The sequence below is a fragment of the Manis javanica genome, chromosome 3, assembly GCF_040802235.1.
Source record: "Manis javanica isolate MJ-LG chromosome 3, MJ_LKY, whole genome shotgun sequence".
In the NCBI taxonomy this organism is placed as follows: Eukaryota; Metazoa; Chordata; class Mammalia; order Pholidota; family Manidae; genus Manis; species Manis javanica.
Genome location: NC_133158.1, coordinates 137,549,901 through 137,575,025, shown reverse-complemented (window position 1 = coordinate 137,575,025; position 25,125 = coordinate 137,549,901). Strand labels below are relative to the sequence as shown.

At 36.1% G+C, this 25,125-nt stretch overlaps 1 protein-coding gene across 4 annotated transcripts in view; it reads right to left on the bottom strand.

The window, feature by feature from the left end:
* ZBBX (zinc finger B-box domain containing) overlaps positions 1-22,397 on the bottom strand; it is a 117,394-nt gene extending 94,997 nt beyond the window's left edge. For 3 of the 4 annotated variants that reach the window (XM_073232132.1, XM_017657144.3, XM_017657147.3), the window contains exons 1-6: positions 22,357-22,397; positions 16,724-16,840; positions 12,228-12,341; positions 9,794-9,884; positions 3,157-3,205; positions 2,151-2,260 (exon numbers count right to left, since the gene is read on the bottom strand). In XM_073232132.1, coding sequence (XP_073088233.1) covers positions 2,151-2,260; positions 3,157-3,205; positions 9,794-9,884; positions 12,228-12,341; positions 16,724-16,800 — 441 coding nt within the window. In that variant the 5' untranslated portion in view covers positions 16,801-16,840; positions 22,357-22,397. Of the gene's footprint in view, positions 1-2,150; positions 2,261-3,156; positions 3,206-9,793; positions 9,885-12,227; positions 12,342-16,723; positions 16,841-17,317; positions 17,376-22,356 lie in introns of those variants that run through there. The other variant, XM_073232131.1, reaches the window with a different exon arrangement.
* Between the last annotated feature and the right edge of the window lie 2,728 nt (positions 22,398-25,125).

Here is a 25,125-nt window from a genome sequence, read left to right as displayed (position 1 = left end):
CAACAATTCAACTCAGCCAATAAGTCCCTTTTAATTTTCATACTCCCAACTTCAGGAATATTATCATTTGTTTGAATTTTTAAACATTTATAAATAGGTACAACCTGTTAAAATTTTTTTAATTACTGTCCACCACTATATCAAGCAAGATAAGAAAACAGTATAATGTAATAGTAAGAGCATTATACTAAGACCCAGGGCTTTACATTAGGTGTTTATTAGACTTAACAGCATTCCAATTCTTTAAGCATGGCTAAAACTGCCATAAGATAATGCTAGCAACATAGTCATAAATCAGAAGTTATTATGGCTAAATTTTCTGGAACTATAATAATATTAGTTGCAATAATCTACAAATATTAGTTATAACCATTAAATTGGGGAGGGGGACCTGCTTCCTAAGCATATATGATATTTTAAATTGCAAAAGATACTGGAGTACTTTCAATACTAACTGAAAGGAATATAATATCTAAAGTCTGTGTTACAGAAAATTTTAAAGAAAGATTCATTCAACAAACACTGAGTACAAGTACCTGCTAAATTGCAGGCATAATTTTAGATGGTGGCCACAGACCAACGAACAAAACTAAATCCCTATTCCCATGAAGTTAACACTGTAGGTGGGTAGAAAATAAACAAAAAGTGTATATAAAAAAGGGTTATAAATGCTTTCTTTGTAAGTGGATGAAGCAGCTTCACAAAACTGGAGAATGCAACTTAGCAGCAGCAGTTTTATAAAGGGCTGTCAGTGTAGGAAACATTCTAGTTGACTTTCACTGATAGGAAGAGACTGCAGGGGGAGCAAATCTGTTGGAGAGATATTAGGGGTTCAATTCCGAACAAGTTGTGACTCCTATTAGACATCCGAGAAGAACTGTTGACTAGGCAGTTTGAGTTGAGAATTCAGGAGAGAGGTGTAAGTTAGAGATATAAATTTGGGAACAATCAATGTAGAAATTGTCTTTAAAGCCAAGAGAATAGATTAAATTACCTAAAGAATAAGTATAGAATATAGAGAAGAGGTCTAAGGATTGAGCCCTGTGGCACTCCAACATTAAGGGGTCAGAATACAGAAAAGCAACAAAGGAGATGGAGAAGAGACAGCTAGGCAAGCAAAATGAAACCAAGAGAGAATCGTACCCCAGAGAGAGCCAAGAGAAGAGTCATAGAAGAGGAAAGGAGTGCTGTATCAGATAATACCGATAGATTAAGATAAGAACTAAGACTTGACCACTGTATTTAAGAATGGGGAAGTCACTGGTAACGTTGATAGGAGACGTGGCTGGACAGTAGTGGAGACCCCATACTGAATGGAGACTATTTAAGAAAGAATGAGAATTCAGTAATTCCACTACTGGGTATATACTGAAAAGAACTGAAAGTAGGAACTTGTGCAGATATTTGTATATCCAATGTTCATAACAGCATTATTCAATAGCCAAAGGTGGAAACAAACAAGAGTCCATCAATAAGTGATTAGATAAACAAAACATGGAAAATACACACAACGGTATAGTATTCAGTCTTAAAAAGGAAATAAATTCTGTATGCTACAACATGGATGAACTCTAAAGACATTACTGAGTGAAATAACTGAGTGACAAAAGGACAAATACTGTACAGTTCCACATATATGTGGCACCTAGAATAGCCAAATTCGTAGACACAGAAAATGGATGGATGGTTGCCAGGGGCTAAGGGGATAGGGGAACAGGGAGTTATTGTTTAATGAGCACAGAGTTTCAGTTCTGCAGGGTGAAGAGAGATCTGTGGATGGATGGCAGTGATGACAGCACAATGTGGATGTACTTAATGCCTCTGAACAATATTCTTAAAATGGCTAAGATAGTAACTTTTAAATTATAGCATATTTCACCATGAATTGTTTTAAAGTTCATGAAATTAGCACTGAAAGAAAAAGCTAGAGTGCTGTCAGAAAGCATGTTTTTCTACTTTTTTTTAAATTTCAAAACAATGACTGTCAACTAAGGGAAAAAATACATGGAAAAGAAAAAGACTTGCAATGTAAATGTCCAGATTTAAATGTAATAGTAAAAATTACTGAAGCAACAAAAATTGCATTCAACATGTCAATGAATAAGCACATTTTGGTGTATCTGTACAATGGAATACTACTCAGTACATACTAGCAGAGCAGCTTTGTTCTCACACTGCCCACAAACCTTCCCTTTTATCTTGGGTTTTCCATGTTCAGAACAATTTGCCATTTTAAAATTGAGTGGTTGTTTCACTGGCTCTGGAAGAAAACAAAATGTCAGATCAATCATATTAAAATACAATATTCAGTTTTCTTATTGTTAAAGTAATAAAAGTATGCATATTGCTAAATTCTCAAACAGTATTTGAATATTAATTGACCAATAAGAATGTCATGTAGCCAAGTCAAAACTATTCAGTAGACTGGGGAGCCCGCAGTCCCCTTCCCGTCCCCTGTGACCACAGGGCCATACACATCCACCCATATACATTCTGCTTTAAACTCACATGAAATAGACATGTAATATTATGTTAGAAACTATGCTCTTGATAGAATTCTTATGCCATTCTATGGATCAAACCAAAGCCCAAGCAGAACTACTTTTATAATAAATGTTATATATATTTCTAGAATTTGTTCTACTAAATTATCTTAGTCATCAAACTGCATGCATTTATCCTCTATAAAAAACAAATTCCTTTTGGAATTAGTGTGAATTCAAAAATGAGTTTTGATTTTTGGATATTGCCAATTAATTTACTTAAATATAAAGCAATTTTTAATATTCCTTTGATTTCCCAGAGTGAAGTTTCAATTTAAAATTCTTAATTTAAAATAATACTAAGTTATGTTCTGGTTAAAAGATTTTATTAATAAAGTTTAAGGAACAGAGTTATGAAAGTCCACACTTTTTTAAAGTGTTATTACTATAATCATATTCTAAGTTGACATTTTTCACTTAAAATAAGCCTTCCCCATAAAAAAACATAAATAAAATGTATTTTGAATATCAAAGATAAAGACTTATCATTTGGGGACCTCTAATTTTTATACTGCATGAACAATTGCGGCACTTTAATTTTCTATGTAATTCATGTGTAAGAGAAAATAAACTATATCTTCAGCATCTAATAATACATTGGTAAACTATTTACCTTCAAGCTGCTCCTTCAGTAATTTTAATTTCACTTTCCCAGAAGAAAGCTGTATTAATGAAATAGATACTACTTGTCAGGTATACATTGTCTTATTTAAAGAATATTTAAATTATTAACAAAAATATTAGGAAGCCATAACATTTTGATGCGTCTTGAACAAAACAAACACTTTTAAAGAATATTGTACAATGAATAGAAGATCATTATTAAAGCATATGAGACTTTTTAATTAAATTCAGAGAAAATTCATAAAAAAATAAATTTTGGAAATACATATAAACCAGTTTTTTTAAAACATGCCATAAATTACTTTTAAACAAAAAAAATCATTATATATCATCATGAAATGATTTTAGGAAATGATAAATATTTAATGTCTAAAACTGTAAGGGCTCAGTAAGCCTTCTCTCTCATTTTTCTGAAATACTAATACTTGTGAAGACTTAATCTAAGTTGAATTCGACTGTGCTACTCATCTCACATAACTGTAGAAGTCAATATTATTATGTTATTTGCCTAATTTAGAGAACCACATTTAAGTATCATAGATTTAACCTCCAAATGTATTATTTGTGATCCCTATCTTTCCCAAGTTGTAGTCAAAAAAAATTGGGGGGAAAATAAGATTCGCTGCTAGGTATTTCAAATAATCACCTAAAATCCTTGGGGCTTTCATATTTTAAGAAAGCAAGCGGACTTGCGTATTGCACATACTTGCCTTGGTCTTACTAAAACCAACTCTCAGACAGAGTACACAAACAAGCAGGGAGGGAGGTGCCCATTTATACAGACGCTGTGAATTCATGCCTAGTTTTCAGTTTGCAATTTGCATGCTCAATTGCCCAATTTGTACATGAGAATATGAGAACAATGGTTGCCTCTATGTCTATGGCTGTACCAACTGCACTCATCTTTGAAAATTTAGGCCTAATTATTCTCAGTGAAGCTAGTGGTTTTCCTTCAAAAAGGCATTTGTTGTTCATATTCTTTAAGTAGCTGCTCAGATGCTATGTAGCAAACACAGCAGAAAAGAAAATAGGATTGAAATAATCAGTTTTTGTGTGAATCACACTTTTATTTTTAAACTGGCAATGTTATACAAGTTACAGATAATTTCACATCCTTTTTCATGAACAAATTATGTGATATTATTGCCTTAATGATACACCTGAATACAGCATGATCAATGCAGTTAAAAGCTATCTGATAGGAATGGATATGCCAAAGCAAACTAAGCCCATTATTAGGAAAATTTTGCAATTCACTTTTATTATTGTGAATAATATTTCCCTGCTCTATGAATATAGTCATATTGACTTCCAATAATTTAAATTCAATAAAAATATTTCAAGAACAAACTGGTAGCTGCTTTTTGGGCAAACAGAATTTTCTCCTAAGTCTGATTTTTATCTCTTGGGGAAAGAGTTTAGGTGAGGGTAGGGACCAAGGATACACACATAACACATATACATACCTACACACACACACACACACACACACACACACACACATATACATATATACACATATTCATAGACATATATATTAATAAATATATATATGTAATATATATATATGAATATCCAAACATCAGAAATTCAATATACTGAAGCCTTTGCCTTACTAACCCACTTACGCCTCGACCAGCAGATGCTGGCAGAGTGCCATGAGGAATCAGCGCAGCTTAACAGCTCCACCACATGGACATAGCGTCCGGGCCACTGGACTCAGACATGCTGTCATCTTCGGCCTCCTTGGCTTTCATTTCACAAATGCCTCCAAACTCATGCCAACATCCTAACCTGCCATGTCAGGCCCACCCTCCTTCCATGAGCCACCATTTCAAATTTTCTCATTCTTAATCCAATTAACTACTTAACACTTGCCATTCCCTGCTGCTTGTCCTTTCACCAAGTCTCCCCTGCCATTTCATAGAGCCCTTATTAAATAATCGTTTACCTCATGCCTTAAATCTTTCCTAAAATTATCTCTTCAAAAGTTCACATTGACTGGACCCACCTTCCCCCAGACACAACCTTCTCCACAGAACTCTTCAGAGGAACTCACTCCATTTTTACTCCATTTCACTCACTGGGAGAGAAGAAAATTTTTCTTACTGTCTGCTCCTCTGTTCCTCTTCCAGAATATAGCTCTACTCTCATCATTCAACATAGTTGCCTCTAGTGAAGGTCCTTACCATCCACTATTGCCTTTACCAATATTCCAAATCCTCTTCTATTTCAGCTTCAGTAATATGCTAGGCATTTCCCTCCATCAGATTTCTGCATGATGATCATGGAGACTTCAAAGGCCCTATTGACCTGACATGCTTACACTGAACACCCTCCAACATGCTGACTACTATGAACATCTGAGTGCCTCTGCAGTCACCTGCCCATCATGACCAAACCTTGAATTTAAGCAACAATCTGAATGGCCACACCTTCAAAATCCCAACCTAGAGTTTCTCAGTACTAACCACTTACCACCTCACCTCCTTCCCCTTAGACCTCTCATATCTACCTACCTACCATTGTGATGAAATAATCCTGACTGGGTCCCCTACAAATCCCAGCTGAATAACTCCAGTAGGTTTTCATGGCTCTTCAGCAACCCATTTATTCATTTGCTGTTAAACTTCAGTTATGATTCCCACAGTGACTACTCCCAACCTTCTCTATTCCAAAAAACTCAAAATCACCCCATTTCCCTTTCTTAATCTGAACAGCTGATCTTGTCTTCAAATTCACTAAGAACGCCGAGGTCGTCCCATGAAAATTTCTCCACGGCTTCCTGCTCATGCCATTAAATGCAACTTCTAAACATTTACCTTTACTACCACTTATTTCCTCTTCCAACTTTCTTGTCTCAGAGAAAATGTGTCTTCCATCCCATGGTTAGGGCATTTTGAATGAACCACCTCTTCAAAGTTTACACCCCAGCAACAGCACCTCTCTCATTTGCATCTTCTCTGTCCTCCACCAATGAGTCCATTCCCTCAATACAAATTGGCTCAAGTATTCTTCCTCATTCTAAAAAACAATATAATAAAGTGTTTCCTTGATCCTGTTAAACCCTTGGGAGATCACCCTCTGTCCTCATGTTCATTGTAATATTAGTCTTTACTCATTACCATCTGTCTTTCTTTTTCAACCACTTGAAATTTATTTTTACATCTAATGACCCAATTATCAAATCAAATTCAGTATTTTAAAAAATTCTCATTCTCCGTAAATAGACATTACAATGTGATTTTCAGTTAATGTTACAATTGGTTTCACACATTATCTCACACATTGCTCAAAACTCTTAAGCAGTTAGAAAATATTACTATGCATGGTTACAAATATGGTAACAGAAACTCAGAAAGGTTAAGTGACTGGTCTAAAATCACCGAGCTAGTGCACTGAGTTAGGATTTTAATCTTTACAGTCTAATGCAGGGTTTCTTGACCTTAGTACCATTGATATTTTAGGTCAAATAATTCTTCACTGTGGGGCCTCTCCAGGGCACTGTCGGATATGTTGCAGCACACCTGGCCTGCAGCCACTACATATCATTGGCACAAAAAAAAAAAACAACTAAGTGGTTATAACTAAAAATGTCTCCAGACATTGCTAAATGCCTCCTGGGGGGCAAACTGCCCCCTGTTGAGAAACATTGGTCTTAAACTGTATTCACAACATTTTTCCTCACACAGTGTATCAGTCAGTGTTCCCTTCCCCCTATTTTCTAAAAACACCATTCTTTTTTTTCGTCTTCTATGAAATTACATTATTTTGATTCTATTCCTACCATTCTTTGTCTTCTCAGGCTCCCTTTACTGGAGAGCTCTTAGAATCAGCCTGAAAGCCTGCCTTCCAAATCTTGGCCCTGACAGTTGACCTTGAGCAAGTTATCTAACTTCTTTGATGTTAAATTACTTCATCTGTTGAACTGGAAAAATAACAACTAGCTCTTAAGAGTGATATAAGCACTTAATGAGATAAAATAGGAAAAGCAGCTAAACTGTTGACTGGTATAAAAGGTAGTAAATATTAAAGTTCTCTTGCCTCCATATTCCTTGAACTTCATCCTTCATACCTGCCCTTCCTGAGCTTTATCCTTTATACCTTTCTTCTCCTTTTTATAAACTCTTAGAGAGCACATTTATTCTCTTGGATTCAACTAACACATGAGAATTCCAACAACACTCTAAATCCTTGAAATTTGCTAAAAGGGTAGAACTTAAATGTTCTCACCACCCCCCTCATAAGAAGGTAAATAAAGTGAGGGGATGGATGTGTGAATTACCTGGATGGGGGAAGTCCTTTCACAGTATATATGTATATCAAATCATTGTGTTGTACCCTAGGTATCTTTCAACTTAATTTGTCAATTATACCTCAACAAAGCTGGGAAAAAAGGGAAGGGAAAGAAAGGGAAGAAGGAAAGAAAGGAAAAAGAAGAGAAGAGAAAGGAAAGGAAGAGGAGAGGAGAAAAAAGAGGAGGGAGGGTGGGAGGAAGAAAGGACTAAATCTACACTCAGGAATGTTTTGTTCCAACTTTTTTTTTTGTATCATTAATCTACAATTACTTGAAGAACATTATGTTTACTAGGCTCCCCCCTTCACCAAGTCCCCCCCACATACCCCTTTCACAGTCACTGTCCATCAGCATAGTAAGATGCTGTAGAATCACTACTTGTCTTCTCTGTGTTGCACAGCCCTCCCCGTGCCCCCCACACACCATACATGCTAATCGTAATGCCAACTTTTTTATTTTATCACTTAGTCAGTCCAGCCTGGAATATCGTTAAATACTTGACTTTCTCCTTTCCCTTATTGCTGTTTCTTGGCTCCATGTATTCCTTTGTACTTCTTTGGTTACATTCCAATTCAGACTCTTCCCATCTGACTTTTAGACATTTTTAGTACTCCACTAAATAGTCACTCTGCCCATATGCCAAGAGCCTCCAACATAGCGTGTACACATCCCTGAGGGAGCTCAGGAAAAGACCAACGAGTATAATTTCTATTTATGTTTATATTATTCTTGACTAATTTCCATATTTTGTTTTATAATGAAAATATAGTACATACATAAATAATTTCTATTTATGAATAAATAAAATGTTCATGAGTAGAAAGCCCATGCTCAAAATATACTATTTATTGCTGCGATGCCTGATCAAAACAGTTTGGATAAAATTTGTTCTATACTCCATTATACTCCAAATGCATTGGATATTTGAACAAGATAAACCAGCATAAATCATCACTTTAAACTTGCTACCATCCTGATCAAAAGCTGGCAGGGATTACCATTCACCCAACAAAAAAGTCAAGACTCCTGAGTGTAGAATTCAAGGCTATCCCTTTTACCCAATCTAACATTCCATACCCACCATCTACATCTCCCCAAGTTCCATACTTTCATCCTCCTAATCAATTATGAGGTTTGTAGAGACTGGAATTATGATTTACTCATCACTTCTTCTTAATAAAGACATAGAGTAGGCTCAGATTTATTTTGTAGAACTAAATATTTGTAGAACTACACTATTACTTCCAAGCACATATAGTTCATACACTAAATGGTTATGGCAAAAATCACATATTGACTTTTACTATAAATGATCATTTTCATACATGCATCATCTCTCACACTGGATGAGGATCTCCTCAAGAACTAGGGTAACTCACTACATGACAAAGAAGGCACGAATAAATGTTCTTAAATAAATAAGTGTATAATCAGTCAGCATTTTTAATGTATTTTACAATAACGTCTGAAACATGAAACACTATCTCAGAAAGAAAATGAAAAATGGAAAGTGAATTAGATAACTTTTCATCTAAAACTTAAAGAAACATATCTCAGGAAGAGAATGACATTAAAGAATAAAATGCTTTTTCAAATCCAAAAATGTTAGAAGCTCCAAGTAAGATGTTTGTAGATGTCAACTGACCCAATGAAAGTTTAATGATAGGTATATAAGAAGAGAAAAAGCTATATAAGTTAAAACTTACAAAGTCACGGATCTTATACTAACGAATCCAGAAGCATAATGGTTTTCTTTAGGTAAAAACACTCATTTGGTTTTAATCTTAAATGTAAGGTAATGTTTTATTTTACAATACATAGTAAAGGTAAAGCAATTCTGTAACTGGAAACCTGAGAGCATTTTTTTCCTTGGGTATCTTCATACATGGAATCAACAGCATATAAATAATAGTTATTATTCAAGCAGAACATAAACACATTAAACAAATGTGATACAATAAAAAGGCAGAAAAGAGTCTGTCTTTTATTATGTTAAGTAACTCATCTTTCAAGTTAATACAGAACTACGTAATTCTATTTCACATACTTGAAACCAGAACTGAATTAAAAGGCAAAATTTGGTTTAGAGAAATTCAACTCAAAGTGAACTTTTAAAAATCAACTTTCAGATGAACGACAAAAACATATCTGAATAATGAAAGCTGCATGTTAACCCATACAAAATTAACCCATACAAAATCCAATAACATGCAAAACTGTAAAACAAGAATAGTAGGTTCTTAAGTATGGAAGGGAACACATGATCTGAAAATCGAATTTATGACTTTTGCTTAGCCAATTGCCTGAGAACCAAATGGTATTTTCTTACCTTAATAACATTTCCTTTATTTTGTGACATCACCTGTGATCGATTACCCAATTTTCCCATTTGTCCAGATTTCCAGTGATATCCATTTGACCTTCAATATATATAAACAGAAGACAAAATGTAATTACTAAATACAGTTCTCCTTTTAATGAATATAAATATATTTTTCCTTTTTCAGGAAATGGAAATTCAGTTGTTAACATGTAACAAATTACTACAAAATGAAAATGAAATATCAATAATGCCACAATTTTCTCAATAATTCTAAAATATAGTTCTACCATATTTGGAACTTCTGAGGAGACATGAATAAAAGTGAAATGTCCAAATGCAAATGAAGAATTTCATTTTTTAGACATTTGCAATGACTAAAGATAGACATATTGATCTATTGGTAATTTTACAGATTGTCAGGCAGTTTTAAAAGCTAAGAGTTCACAAATGTAAAGAGGAAAAGGAGGCAAAATCAACAGATCTTCTAAGTGATGATTCCTTATTAAGACTTCAAATTAGCCATATTGAAAAGTAACAGAGATTGCTAAAAAGGCAAACTGTTTACAGTTTAAAGCACTTTTATTTGAGCCTCATAATATTTTTTGAAGTCAAGAGGGGAAGGGTTCAATTCCCATTTAAAAACTGTGACAAAAACTTGCCCAAGGTCACACAGATAATAAATAATGAAGCCAAGATTAGAATACTAGACTTCTTTCTAGTAGAAAGTTCAGTAAGTAGCAAGTTCTCATTCTGGCTATGACATTTATTAACTATGTGACCTTAGAAAAGCATTCAACTATTCTACAAACTAAATCAGACTTTAGAACATCTTTTAAAATATCTAGAAGAGGTTTCTTGCTAATGAAAACTAACTTCTTGGGTTGATTCCAGGAACTCTGATTCCCACGACCCACTGAGAAGTCCAAACTAAGTCCAAAGCAGTGAAGGATAAAAAAAAGAACTGAACATTGTATCAGTAAGACCATAGCATCAAGATACACAGTAAGCTTTGTCACCTGGGATGATGTACAACATTAAGATACCTGTTTAAACCAATGCGCTGTTTATTAGAAATATGTGTCATAAATATTTTTCAAAGAATTTAGATTCTAGAGATAAGTACTACTGAAACTATAATAAACATTTGAATTTTCTCTAGTGGTTCAGAAAGTACCTCATAAATATTTGATTATTACCACTTTGAGCATAAGACAAAACCAAATTTAATAAAAAAAGAGTCTCATAATATTTAGTACCAGATAAAGCACATGAAACATGCACTCTCATACTCTGCAGGAGAATGTTATACAGTCTTAATGCCTATTTGAAAGATGATTTCTCCAATGTCTACCTAAATATAAACTGTACATGTATGCTGACCTAAAATAACACAGGTATTTATCCCATAGATAATCTTGCATATGTAAATAAAATATATGTAGAAGCAGATTCATGGCAGCACATATAATCACAAAATACTGAAAACTTAATAAAGATCTGAAAAATAAATGTATTATGGTCAAAGAAAGAAATACTGTGTAGCCATTAAAAGAATGAGATTAATGTGTTCTGATGCGGCAAGAACACTAACATATCTTAAGTAGAAAAATGGGGTGCAAGTGAATGCATATTATTTTTATAGATGATATGATTTGTTAAAAAAGTAGACTTATCAGACACACACACACGTGCGCACGCACGCACACACACACACACATTCATACACAATACATACCAAAGGTTGTATAAAGAAAGATAAGACATATGTGAGAAAAATTTTTTAACTGTTTAAAGTGGTACTACAAAATGGGCTGGGAGTCAGCCAATCACTATGAAGAGACAGTAGTTCTATTTGATTTTATTGTATTTATTATTGTTTTTATAATAAAGCAAATTTCTCAGTAAAATTAGTACATATATAGAAGCAGAATATTAGAGAGTTCTCATTAATAAAATTTCAGCTAAAGCATATTCGCTAAAATTATTTCAAACATACTTGAGGGTTTGAATGATTCTTATATATGTACATGTAAACTCCTGCCCCCGAAGGTCTTTAATTAAATAAAAATGACCCTAAACATAAATTGACAATTTCCTATTGATGGCAATTTCATGAAAGCAAAGGAAAAATTCTGCCCTACTGCAGTAAACATTCCAGACCATAAATGGTTTCAAAGGGTAACGTTAGAAGAGAAATAAGAAAATGTAAGGCCAGAAACGGTTCAGAAAAAATGATAATAATAATGGTAATTTTAAAAAGCAACGTGCCTTACACAAAGGACAGAAACAGAAAAAGGGCAAATTTAATTTTGTTTGCTCAATGGGAAAAGCCAGAAATTATTCATTCAGGTCAGATCTTTATTGGAATGACAATAATATATAAAACATTTCTTTACATAATTCTGTTTATTCCTCTAAATTCTCTAAAAATGTCACCCACTCTCTTTCTTCCTTTGAGTTGCTCCTTTTTGATTGGAATTCTTGTAGTTTCTTTTCCATCTCTTGATTCTCCAGTTCTAACTGTACTTTCTCCATCCTCAGTTCTCGAGCATTTCTGAGTAAGATTTAAATACAGAATGTTCATTTGAGATAAATAAACAAAAACAAGGCAAAATAATTTTATATCATGTTTTCCTTTAATTAAAACTATGAGTAATAGACAAAGCAAGGAAGTACTTTAATGACTTCCTTTGTATTCTCTGAAATATGGTTTCTAAAATTGGCATTTGCCTTCCTTTGATAGTCTCCTTAAGCAAGGTTATTTCATCAAATTTTAGACTTTTGTTTTTCCTGTTACATTGCTAGAGGTTTCAAATCACAATTATATAATTTCATATAATTTTATATATGAGCTATGTCTTTATGGATGCACAAATATCTCTGACACAGATAGAACACAAAAGAAAAATTATTCCTTGTTTTCATACTGTCTTCTAAAGGAGTTGGAAGCATAGTGCTTAAAATAATTTTTCTTCTACATAAGTAGAAAACACATTTATCTTGGAAACCTTTAATAAATTTCTACCTTTATGTCATGTATGTATAATACCAAAAAAAAAAAAATGAGCAGAGCCTGCTTGGGGCCAATTAAGGATAAAGCACCGATGAATTGTTTTGACACAGGCATCATCAAAAAGGATTAAATGGGCCAATGAGCCAAGCACAACTTATTGTTTCCTCTGAAGGAAAGCAGTAAGAAAAGAACTTTCTGAGGACAGAGCAAAGCCCTCTTATAGATTCTTGTGCCAGAGACTTTGATAATAATATCAGTCTCATCAAGCTATTGACACAAGCCATTTCCTCTATTTTATAATATTTGTCTCTTATTAGCATTAGTCACTGATTCTCTCTTTCATAGGTCTAATCCAACCTAGTTCTCTAGCTTTTCTTATCCATCATGAGTCTAAATCTCTTCCTTCATTATTACATTAGTGTTTTACATAATCAAGTAGCATGGGCACCCATACTTGCTATGGCAAACAGCCAAAATAAGAATAATGGATATCAGAAAAGGGAACTAAATTTTAGAGGTGGTGAGCAGTTACCAAAGAACAAGTGGGCCAAAGATATGTCCCCAAGCAGATGCAATCTAGGGGAGATATACAGAAAGTGATGGGAGGCAAAGGCAGTCCAGAAGGTTAAGAAGAGCTGGCAAAGATATTTAGGGAGAAGCATTACTTTCAGTATCTCTTCCACAAGGAGAGACTCGGCCCCATTACAGGCAAGCATGGTAGTATGTGAGAGAGTATGAGAGCCAATGGGCTTCCAGCGTGGAGAGGGGGGCCACAGACAAGCAGGAAGGTGGCAAAATACACTACAATGATGTCGCCCATGGAGAAGTACAGGGAGGTACCTGAGCACCCAGGAACAGCACATACCCAGCCCCTGGGACTACAGGAAAAGTTCCCAGAGAGAGTGACATCTTGGATGAGCTCTAGGGGTGGAAGAACAGTCAAAGGGAGGAGGTGAGAGCAGCATTCCAGGAAGAAAGTGTGGCACAAGTAGAAAAGAGTGATATTTGGGTCAAGAAACTGGAAGTTCCATGTGACCAAGCATTATGTGCAAGAAGAGAAAAGTGCAAGGAACGAAACTGCAGAGGGAGAGAGTGGCCAGCTCGGGTAGTGCTGAGGGGAGGCCATGATGAGGAACTGGGATTTATACTATACGAGCAATAAGAATCATTAAAAGGTTTTAAGAGAATTGATCAGACTTACATTTTAGAAAGATCACTCTGGAAAGTTAATTACAGGGTATAAGGCTGAAAGCAAGGCAGCAGGTTAAGAGTCTATTTCTGTGATCCTATCAGAGAGAGATGATGCTGGTGTTATTGAATAGACACAGTGGAGTGAAAAATGGGAGCATTTCAGAAACATAAAAAAATGGAATAACTGGACTTAGAGATGCACCAGAAGTAGTGACTGACCAGGGAAGTGACAAGGAAGCTTTCTCACTTAGCAACCAAGAGGACAATGATGCCATTTCCTGAACCAGATCACTTTGAAATGGGCTGTAGACACTCCCCAAGCTGGCCTCCTGGCCCAAAGTTTCAACAGCTTAGAACACTTTCCATATGCCTTCCAGGAAGAGTTTACAAGTGCAGATGTGACTGTGTCACTTGCTGGCTTACCAAACTTTTAATGCTTCTGATGTTTCCACTGTGACACAGGAGTGAGACTAAAAACAAGGATTGGCCTACCGACCGGGTGGTCAAGCTAATGGTGGAATTCTACTGGTCTGAAACAAGACAAAGGTTCCTTGTGGAAGCAGCCCTGGACACAGAGACAAAAGGGTAGGCACGTCCACTGAGGAAACTAAAGTTGATCCTGCAGAGACCATATCAATAAATGCAAGGGCCAGAAATGACTCACTGACATGCCCTGGGGGCTGGGAAAGAGGTAGAGAAGGGTTGAAGAACACCAAAGTGTCAGACAATGTTAAGATATTGTTAAGACAGTATCAAATGAAAACAGGCTTGAAATAAGGAAAGGACAAGAAAGGGAACTCCACTGCGATCGCCATAGAGAGGTGGTCCCCATCCTAGCTTTTACGGGTTTGGATCATGGATAGATCAGGGAGACATACAGGCCAGAGAAAGTGATTCCCCCTCATTTCTAAGATAAATTCCAAACTTCTTATTGTGACATGCAAGTTAATTTGTTATCTATATGACCCTGACCTTTCTCCACTTTGTTCTATAAATCTTAGCCAACTGAATATGTCTGAAAGTCCCCAAATGATGTGATCTCTGTGCCTCTGCACAAGTTTCACTCAACTAACTGCATTTTCAGGCAAAGCTTGGCCACCTCCTCACCACTGTTCCAGCAATTTGGGCCACGTTCTCATAGAACATGTTTTATGTTTCCAACACCACACCATGTTTCACACTGTATTATAAGTGTAATTTTACTTATTCACATCCTCTACAAGCTACCTGAGGTCAAAGATCATGGCTTCCTACTTTTGTATCAACCATTCCTTAGCACAGTGTATAGAGCTTGTATTCCTAGTACTTGTTCATTGGATGAATGTATAAGTATACACACATAGATGTAAAACATATAACCAAACTCAAATGGATGTCCCCTTCTCTTTTCGCATAAAGAAAGGAAAATTGGTAATATTAACAATTGGATAGCTCCCCTTCCCACCAAAAATGGTAAACCTAATCATGATAATGCCATATATTTATATTATACTTTACAGTTTACACATTGCTTTTACACACAGTATCTCAAAAGTAAAGGGAGAATTAGGAAAGCTCTGAAGACATTGAATAACCACAGGTCTATTGGTCCAGATCAGGGAACCTAGAAACTAAAATTAAAAATTGACAGTCTGTCCCCAACCCATGCTAGCTGGCCCTCTGAAACTTTTTATTGAAATACAGTTTATATACAATATTATATAGGTTTCAGATGAACAATTTAGTGGTTCATCAGTTATGTGTATTACTAAATGCTCACCGTAAGAGTAGTTACCATCTGCCACCATGCAGAGAAACTACAATCTTATAGGCTATATTCCCTATGCTACACTACACTGTGACTAAATTATTTTATAATTTGAAGGTTGTGCCTTTTTATTCCCTTCACCTCACTCATCTATCCCCCTCATTCCATGGTAATCAACTGCCCATTCTCTGTGTTTAGGAGCCTGTTTCTCTTTTGTTTGGTTGGTTAGTTGGTTTTTCAGATCTCCACATACAAGTGAAACCATATGATATTTATCTTTCTCTGACTTACTTCATTTAGCATAATACCCTCTAGGCCCATCACTGCTGTCCCAAATGGCATTCCCTTACTGATACTTGAGAGGAAGACATTAGGACTTTCCAGTGACTCTGGATGGTCTCTAAGGGGAACATAGATTGAACCTCCCAGTACCCCTGCCTTGTCATGAAACTGCTGGGATCCTGGAATTGCTTGGCTACAGCTAAATGTATCTACCAGGCAATCTAGGACAGATGGTATCATTCTTGAGAAAGGTAAATTCAACATTATATCCTTTATGCAAAGCATTAGGGAGGTAGTACTTTCTATTCCCTGTTTAAAGTATTTTACCCTAATAGTTTCCCTAAATTTTACTTTCTTTCAATTTTTTCAGGATGACTCTTTTTTAATTTTGAGTGTCACAAAAGAATTTGTAACTTTCTGTTATACTGCTTCAATAGTTAATGAGTTCAACCTTCATTTAGAACTTTTCACTTTGATTCTGGGGCATAAATATTTTTAATCCTCATTTTTAAACTATTATGTATTTATAATATTTCAAACCTACTTTCTTATAAATACAGCAATATGAAGAAAATGGAGATGATAATTCACAAATTTGAGTTGAACTCTTAACAACCTCAAATAAAAAGAATACTTTAAATTACATTATAGAGAAACTTCAGCAAATTGTTTCTATTTAAGTAATAAAGATACATGCACTTACTTATATTTTAACTTTACAGAATTTCCAGGTTTTCCCCATGGAAGAACTACAAAATCTTTCATGTTCATGATTGCCATCTTAATATTGTCTCAAACTTATTGTGATTTGTGAAAACTTCTGAAAAAGTAAAAAATGCAAAAGAATGATTTTAACAGTAAAGGAGTTAAAATGTAAATTCAAAACTACATAAAATTCAGGAAACTGTTAAAAACAAAAATGAGAGAAGGACTAAATCAAAGATTAAACAACAAAAAGTTATTTCAGATGCTAAATATCATTTATACAAATATTTATATATGAATACAGTTATAAATACTGTATGGAACTAATATTTTATCAATAATTATATAGTAAAGAATGTGGAAATATTCAACTGAAAGTAAAGAATGTATTCAATAAAATAAATGGAGCACATATTCTATCTCTTTGTATTGTTAGGATTATAAAAATATATATCAGGTATTTGTTCTCATCCAAAAATAATATCCAAGACTAAATATAGTGAAAAGAACCTTAGAGATACAATTCAAATTCAAAAACCTTTTTTTAACATATCTGTTAAAGTAAAATGAGAATTAAGATAGTAATATTTACCCAAAGGCATTCTAATATCCTCATTTATCAAAGAAAATTCTAATGATGCTCTTTGCCTAAGACAGAAAATTAGCATATTTAGGAAAAATTTTTCAACAAGAAATGAAACAAAAAAGATTCTCTGCCTAACTCCAAGTTAACCAGAAAATTAAATTATTCAGAATACCCTATTTCCTGAGTATCCAAATTATTCATGCTTCTATAATAATTTACTCTGTAATGCTGAATTACTAAATCACATGCACAACTATTAGACTTCTATATGACTAAAAATTTCCAAATTTCAAATGCTCTTAAAAGAAATATAAGAGGCCATATCATAGAATCCATAGTCTTAAATGCCCAAACCATTTGATACTGTCAGTTTAGGTTTATATATATATGTCCTTATGTGCTCATAACCCCTATAAATATTTATTAAGGCTCTGCTATATGCAAGGAACTGTGCTAGGAGGCTTTAAAGAGTCAAGGCCCAAGGAGATTCGTTTTCTGGGTTCAAATGGCACAAAGTCAAATAGGGCATATAAGACCAGATATAAAAGCCATAAAACAAGGCAAAAATTATAAGGACCATAAAACTTACAGAAGTAATAAGAAGTGAGAAAAAGATAATTGAAGTCAGTTAGCATTTAAAGTGGGACTTTAAGGATAAGGGGGCTCATATATGAAGTTGCTGACTGGATGAATATTCTACATTGTGAGAAAGAACAGCTCTTGAATAGGGACCAATGACTGGTTCCATCAGGTCGACAGGCAGGCTACATGGAGGGGGAGTAGTAGCTGTAAGTTTGGAAATGTAAACTGAGGCCCAATAATAGGTGCTTTTAGATGCCAAGTTAAAGAATTTGGAATTTATTCTGTAGCTAATGAGAGTCACTGACAGTTTTAGAGGGAAAAACAGAAAAAAGTTTAGAAACTTTGCTCGAAGACTTCAAGAAAGAAGGCATCAGAATAGGAATAACCAAATGGAAGGCTCTTGTGACATCAAGATTTGTGTAATCAAATGCATAGTACTTCAGTGCTGTTCCTTTGGGAGACTCATATTTCAATGGCCCAACCACTGAACGCTTTGGGAGTGTGTCTTTTGAAAATTTTCAAGTCCATCATAAACACAAAAGTCACACAAATCCACTTTGTTGTGCCACATGTGAAACTAAAATGATATTGTCCAGCACGAGCAACTATTTCACACACTCAAATCTTCTTCCAAATTACTCTACCTTCAAAATTCAAATTCAGCCTGAAAGGGTAGGTTTTTTACTACATTGGGGAATTTTTTACTACAGGGAATTTTGAAGGAATTTATTCTCTGAAAATAATTCCAGAATGGAAGTATACAAAATAATTTTACATTGTCAACAATGTAGGGGTCATGTCATAGAACTAAGTATATTTGTGCCCTCAACCAACAAACATGTATTTAGCTGCTCCTTTGTAAAGCCAAATACAGGTATTGAAGTCACAATGGTAAATGAGACATGCAGTCTTCCATCAAAGAACTCACAAAGGGAAGGCCTCACAATGACAATACTGTGGGCTATTCTGACAGAGGTACTTAGGAGGGACATCTAACTTAGATTCATTTCTCAACCACCCAGTTCTGTCTCTCAAAGCTAAAATGCTAAAATTGGTCTCAAAGCAAACTAAAAATACCACAAGAATGGAAAAGCAAGATTTGGTTTGCTTTTGCACAGGGAGGATGCACCTTCTACCCCTTCTTTGTAGGTAGAACCTGTGTCTCACTTTTATCAAACAGAGGCTACAAAAGCTACCTTTGAAAAACTACCTCCAGAAGTAATTCTGCTCATATAACATACAGTCTATACCCCTTTTTGATCATAAAATCCAGCTGATGGTAAAATCAGGAAATTCAACTGCTGGATCCAAATCCACTGTGAATAAGTTTTTCGTGAAAAGTTCCATGATGTTATCATTACCATTATCATTAAAAATTTTTTTGAATCATCCCTAGAGTTAATGTCTGATTAAGTAAAATAATTTACATTGCTCTAATTTCATTTACACATCGAGACATACAATTTTACATGTGCATATATACATGCATAAAGCTGAACTGACACACAAAGACCGAAATGAAAGAAAGAAAAGTATACATTTCATTAGGATGAGATGATTCAGATTTATAGCTCTGCTAATAATGTGATTTAACTAATAAACGGTCTTATGTAGGGGTATTTCACTTCACTGAATGCAATTAGTAAGACTTCTTCTTAATTAAATGTTCTGTCAAGTCACACACAGAAGCCAATTTTTTTGTGTAAAGAAAAAAGGAAGATCATAATTGTGACTCATGCTGTTCTGCCTATTTCCTTTTGTAAAACCAACAGGTCACCTTTCTTGGAACAACCAGGATATAACAATGTCAACAGGAAGAATAGCAAAGCACAAAGCTTTGTCACCTAATAGAACCAGGGAAATAGATAAACTCCCTACTATGCAAACCTCACAGTTCCATCTGTCATTCGGTCACTCAGGTTTTTTCTTATAATTAAACACCAAAAGTTTAGTTGTTATGTGGAAAATTTCCTAGTTCCCTGATTTATTAGACTGCATCATTTTTCTGTTCCTAATCTTGTTCCTCCTCACACATATACATACAATACGACTCTGAATTGTCTATGATATATTGATGATCTTCCTACACAAGTTCTCATTCTGGGAATGGAACCCGTGCACCCAGGCCTGCCACCGCAGAGAATGCGCCATCACACCACTGGCAGAACAGGAGGTCTGAGAAACCACTCTTCTCAAGATGGGCCACTTACTGTAACTGAAAACTAGTCTAAAGTTAGTTGATTCTCCTAATGACCCAGATCATTCTAGCCTGAAAACTTAGAAGCCAATAAATAAGGATTTTTAATTACTTTAGCACATATTTTAAGTGCATCTGATGATCTCTTGTAGAGATTAACATGTTTATCACAGTATTTAAAAATCAAACATCCAAGCAAGAAATGTTAAATAAAAATGAATTTAAATTAACATAGTTTAAACTCTTAAAAGAATTGTTCTTTTAGTATTTTCTCTGATATTAACTTTATTCTAAATTCATATATTTTTAAATCTTGTTTTAAAAATGTAAGGAAAAGACTGATTATACATGATCCCTAACATAATAGCTTGTTCTTCAGTGGCCTACAAAATTAATATATGCCCTTTCCTCCTCACAGAGGCCCTGAAAGTTAATCAGGTATTGAGTTCCAAGCTGCACTCAATTTTTCACCCAAACAGCTTATCTGATAATTAAACACTGTTTCAGGGCACTCAATACTAGCCAAGTCACCCATTTTTTAACTTCTTTGTGTAGGTTCCCTTGAGAACAGCTGAGAAAATTTGCCCTTAGATACCAAAGGGCAAGAAAGATATCCTTTTAAAACATTTTCCAAATGATTACATTGAAAGATACTGAGTTTAAGTTCAGAAGACCTACTGTATCAGAGTGAAATCTGAACTTCAGTTTATTCAAGTATAAAATGGTAAGGATCCCCGCACCCCAACCTTATTTGCAGGATATCACGCAAGGGGTCTGATCTGTGGCTTGTAAAGCAGTGGTTTCCTGAAGGGCCTTCAAAGAACTTGGATTTAAGGAAGGGGGCAGTCTCAGAAACCACCTTGAGAAGGAAATAGGGGAGCATCAATGCTCTCTGCTTTACCCACAAGCTTCTCTGATTTCCTCTATTTTACAAAATGAACCTCTGAGTCAGACTTAATATAAACTCTTCTGTAGCCTAAAAAAATCTTGAAAGGCACTCAATACTAGCCAAGTCATCCATTTTGTAAACCAATATACAATTATCAGTAATTCTTTATCAACTAAAAATTTATATATGATTACAAATAGCAAAGAAAGTATTAAAGTCATAAATCATAACTTTCAAAAACCTAAGCTCTTTTATATTTTTATATAAAAAAGCAAATAAAATAATTTCAGCAAGTATTAATGTTGTGAAGGAAATAAAGAACCAAGGTACTTTCAAATAATTAATTTGTAATACAACTGGCAATATTATGGGAGATCAGGACAGGCTTCTATCCAGGCTATAAGTTGTTAGAGGAAGGTGGAGTGTTTCTTTTTGCTTGTTTGCTTCATTTTTCATAAGCATACAGTCTACACAGTTTTAATCTAGGTGTTACAACTTTTTTTTTTAATGAGCCTAACTCTGTAGTCACAAAATAAAAATTACATAACTGAATCTGTATATCTGAGCACCTCTTAGGCTGATATGAGGAAGAAGAAAAAACTTCCACAGCTTCAGATTTCTCAGGAATTTGGATCCCCTCACTTGGCGAGAAGTGGGCTTCTACAATGAAGTACAATGAAGCGTGTGTGCGTGGCCACACAGGCAGAGAGGAGCCCACAGAAGGGATGTGAAAATGGTTTGCCAGGGCGCCAAATTTTTTTCTAATTAAGGTATCACTGATATACAATCTTATGAAGGTTTATACATGAACACTGTGGTTTCAACATTCACCCACATGATCAAGTCCCAGCCTCAGCCCCATTGCCATCACTGCCCATCAGCGCAGTAAGATGCTGAGGAGTCATTATTTGTCCTCTCTGTGCTGTACTGCCCTCCCCCTGACCTACCCATATTGTGATTGCTAATTACAGTAGGGCGCCAAATTTTTCATAAGTCGTAAATGACTTCAAAGGCTAAAAGAGGGTAGCATCTGAGAAAGTCGGGTTGTAGATGGGCTTTAAGGCCCCAGTTACACTGTCTGGGGTTTGAGCTCGGTTCATGTCAACATTAGTACCGTGGGCTGGGAAGTCTTGCTTACAGAAACTAATACTTTCAACCCCTGAGGCAAGGCCGCGTCTTGCCGCCGGCGGCGCTGGCACGAGTGGGGAAACCGTCAGGAGCTGAGCAAACACCTGCTGAGCCACCGTCCCAGCTGCACGGAGCCCAGTCTCCTTTCCCGCCGAGCCGACCCGCTCCCCGCACAGCCCAGAGCCGGCGCGCTGCCCCACTAGCGACGCCGCAGCCTCCGCCCCCCGCCGCCTGCCGCCGCCGACCCACCTGGAGACCCCCGCCGCCGGCCGCAGCGGGCGGCTCGGAGCTTCCGCCTTGGTCTCCGTGGTTACCGCGTTACCTCGGTACCCATAGCAACCATAGCGCCGGATCCTGCCGCGGTTGGCCAGCAGAGGGGGCAGGGGAGCCCTGCGGGGAAGGGAAGGGAAGGAAAGGAAAGGAATTAGGGAAGGGTAAACTCTTTCTCAGGATTAAAAGGTTGGTAAACTCAGCAGGCCCTGGAGGCTCTCTGCTGAGGGGATAACACGTGACTAACACTTACAGAGCCCCTACCATATTCCACTATTCTGAGAGTTTTATTTGTAATATTTAATTCATCCTCATAACAGCCCAATTTATATCTAGGAAAATTAAGACCCAGAAAGTTTAAATAACAACACCAAATTACAAAGCTAGCAAATTGCTGACCCAAGAAGAATTAACCCAAGCAATTAAGAACTCCCATATATATGCTCTGTTAATTGCTTTTCAAAGTTCACAATAGACAAAATCAAGACTACCGTCCAGGTTTCTTGGCAGGCCTAGAGCTACCTTTTCTTTACACCAAATATATGAATTCATGGGGGTGAGGGTTATATAGAGAAAGAGAGATAAACATAGACTTATAATCAACCCACACTTCTCAAAATTTCTGTCCTAGACACTTACCTATAGCAAACTTATTATTGGCTTCCTAAATATGCTGTAGTTTTTGTTTTTGTTTTTAATCTCTGTTTTTACATGCTGCCAATAGGATGTGTGGTTGGTCCTGCAGTCAGTTGGTCTAAAATACTTCTAGGCTTACGCACAGTGTATCTACCTTATTACTGGACTAATGATTTCCACTATTATAGTTAAGATTGTAAACTTTGCACCATTTCTTTCCACATTAATGTGCCTGCCAAACTCAGTTAAGAAAACATGCAAATGCTTTCCCTTGGCAGATTCAGTTGTATAAGATTATAATCAGCATAGATAAGAAAAAACAGTGAATGTCTGTGGCTATGACTCGGGGCTTTGAAAATACAGTGGGCCTTGGTTTGAATCCTGATCCTACCACAACTCATGTGTTGTGCAACTTTAAGTTATAAAACCCAGTTTAATTAGTTAAATGAGATAACAATACACTTAGTCAGATATACTTATCTGGTATAGCAGGAAGAATAAATGAAACAATGTATATTAAATCTTTAGCACTAACCCAGGCCCAAACTGGGCACTTAATAAATGATTAAAAATGGTAGTGGTGGTGTGACTACGGTGTTTGTTATCTTAGCACTCATGGTATAAATTCACCAAGTTCTTTCTTTAAAGCTAATATAATATCAAGTTTCAAATAGATGTAATACTAGCAGAATTTTCTTGTGCAGTACTGTATTCCCCAGACAGGTATGCTCTCTGAATTACCAGGAAAGGTATTTTCAGCATGCATCCATTCATTCATCTATTTATTTACTTCTTCAAGAAATACATATTGAAATTCTACTCTTCTAGGTCCTGAAAATACTGCAGTGAGGAAAATATAGCCCATCATGTTGTGTTATTCTGGGGAATAATTATGTTCCCAGCCTGGGGCAAATTATCTTTGAAGTTGAAATCAGTCAAAGGGAGAAATAAAGTGGGAGAAACGCATTTATTGCTTACAAGTGGTCATTCACATCTCTTGTGCTCCTGTGGCAAAAAGGGACTCCACCCAACCTCTCCAGTCCAGATATGCCCCTGCTCCCCCTTGTAATCACCTTCTCTCCACCCCTTGGAAACACCTATTGATATGGAGATGAGCTAAGGCCAGGTGAGAGATTCTGTAAATATTGCAATTTTACCCACAGCCCACCCATCCAGAAATCTTGCCTCACAATCTACTTGCTCCCCATCTTCTGCAATAGCCCCTGTGTGAAAAAACTGGAGCACTGTCACCAGACTAATAACAATAACAACAGCAATAAAATCATGATAATCCTCAAACCATAGGATTCAGCTAGGTTCAAAGTCCTATGCAGATTAAGTCCATAGCCTGTCTATTCCACAGGTGCCAGTAGCTGAACAGGTAGGGAGTTCAGAGCAATAATCATGCAGCAGCTGGAGATAGGGGATGGGTCCAGGCCACAAGGACTGTAGAAGAAAATAACCTTAAGGGCGATAAGATACATGTTTTAATGACACCAGCATAGGCAAATCTTGTCCATCAGATAGGATACATGCAAGAGAGTGGTCCTGTAATGGGACAGTGGCAGGAATGGGATCTTGTCTCGGTCTATTATACCAGACCTTCACCCCCTTCCCTGTGGGAGTTACAGATGGGTCAATTTATATGGCTATGGGAGGTACATGCAATGGCCATAAAGATAAAATTAAACTTCCCTGTAAGATGCTCTTACCTCCTAGCCATTTTGGGTATACTAAAATTATCTTTGGGGACCATTCTGCTGTTATTCCAGGAACACACAGGAGGCCAGCTTCCAGGCCTTTTCCCCAAGATGCCAGAAAGGCCAGCCATTGCTGGTCCATGTGTTGAAATGTCCAAAGCCACATTCACTCAACAGAGTCTCCAGAGTTTGGGGTTGGCAGCAGGATGTTGATCTGCTGGCCATATCCTGGCTTTAATGACTACTCTTTGGTTTGCACATACAGTTGTATAGGAGGGGCAGCAATGTGTGTTAGCATGTCCACAGGGCTCCTTTTTCCGGGATCCTCATTCAAACAATGAAGAACTCCTCATCAGGGTCCTGGGGGTCCATATTATAGATGATGTTTTTCATGCCCAACTCCTCTAACACC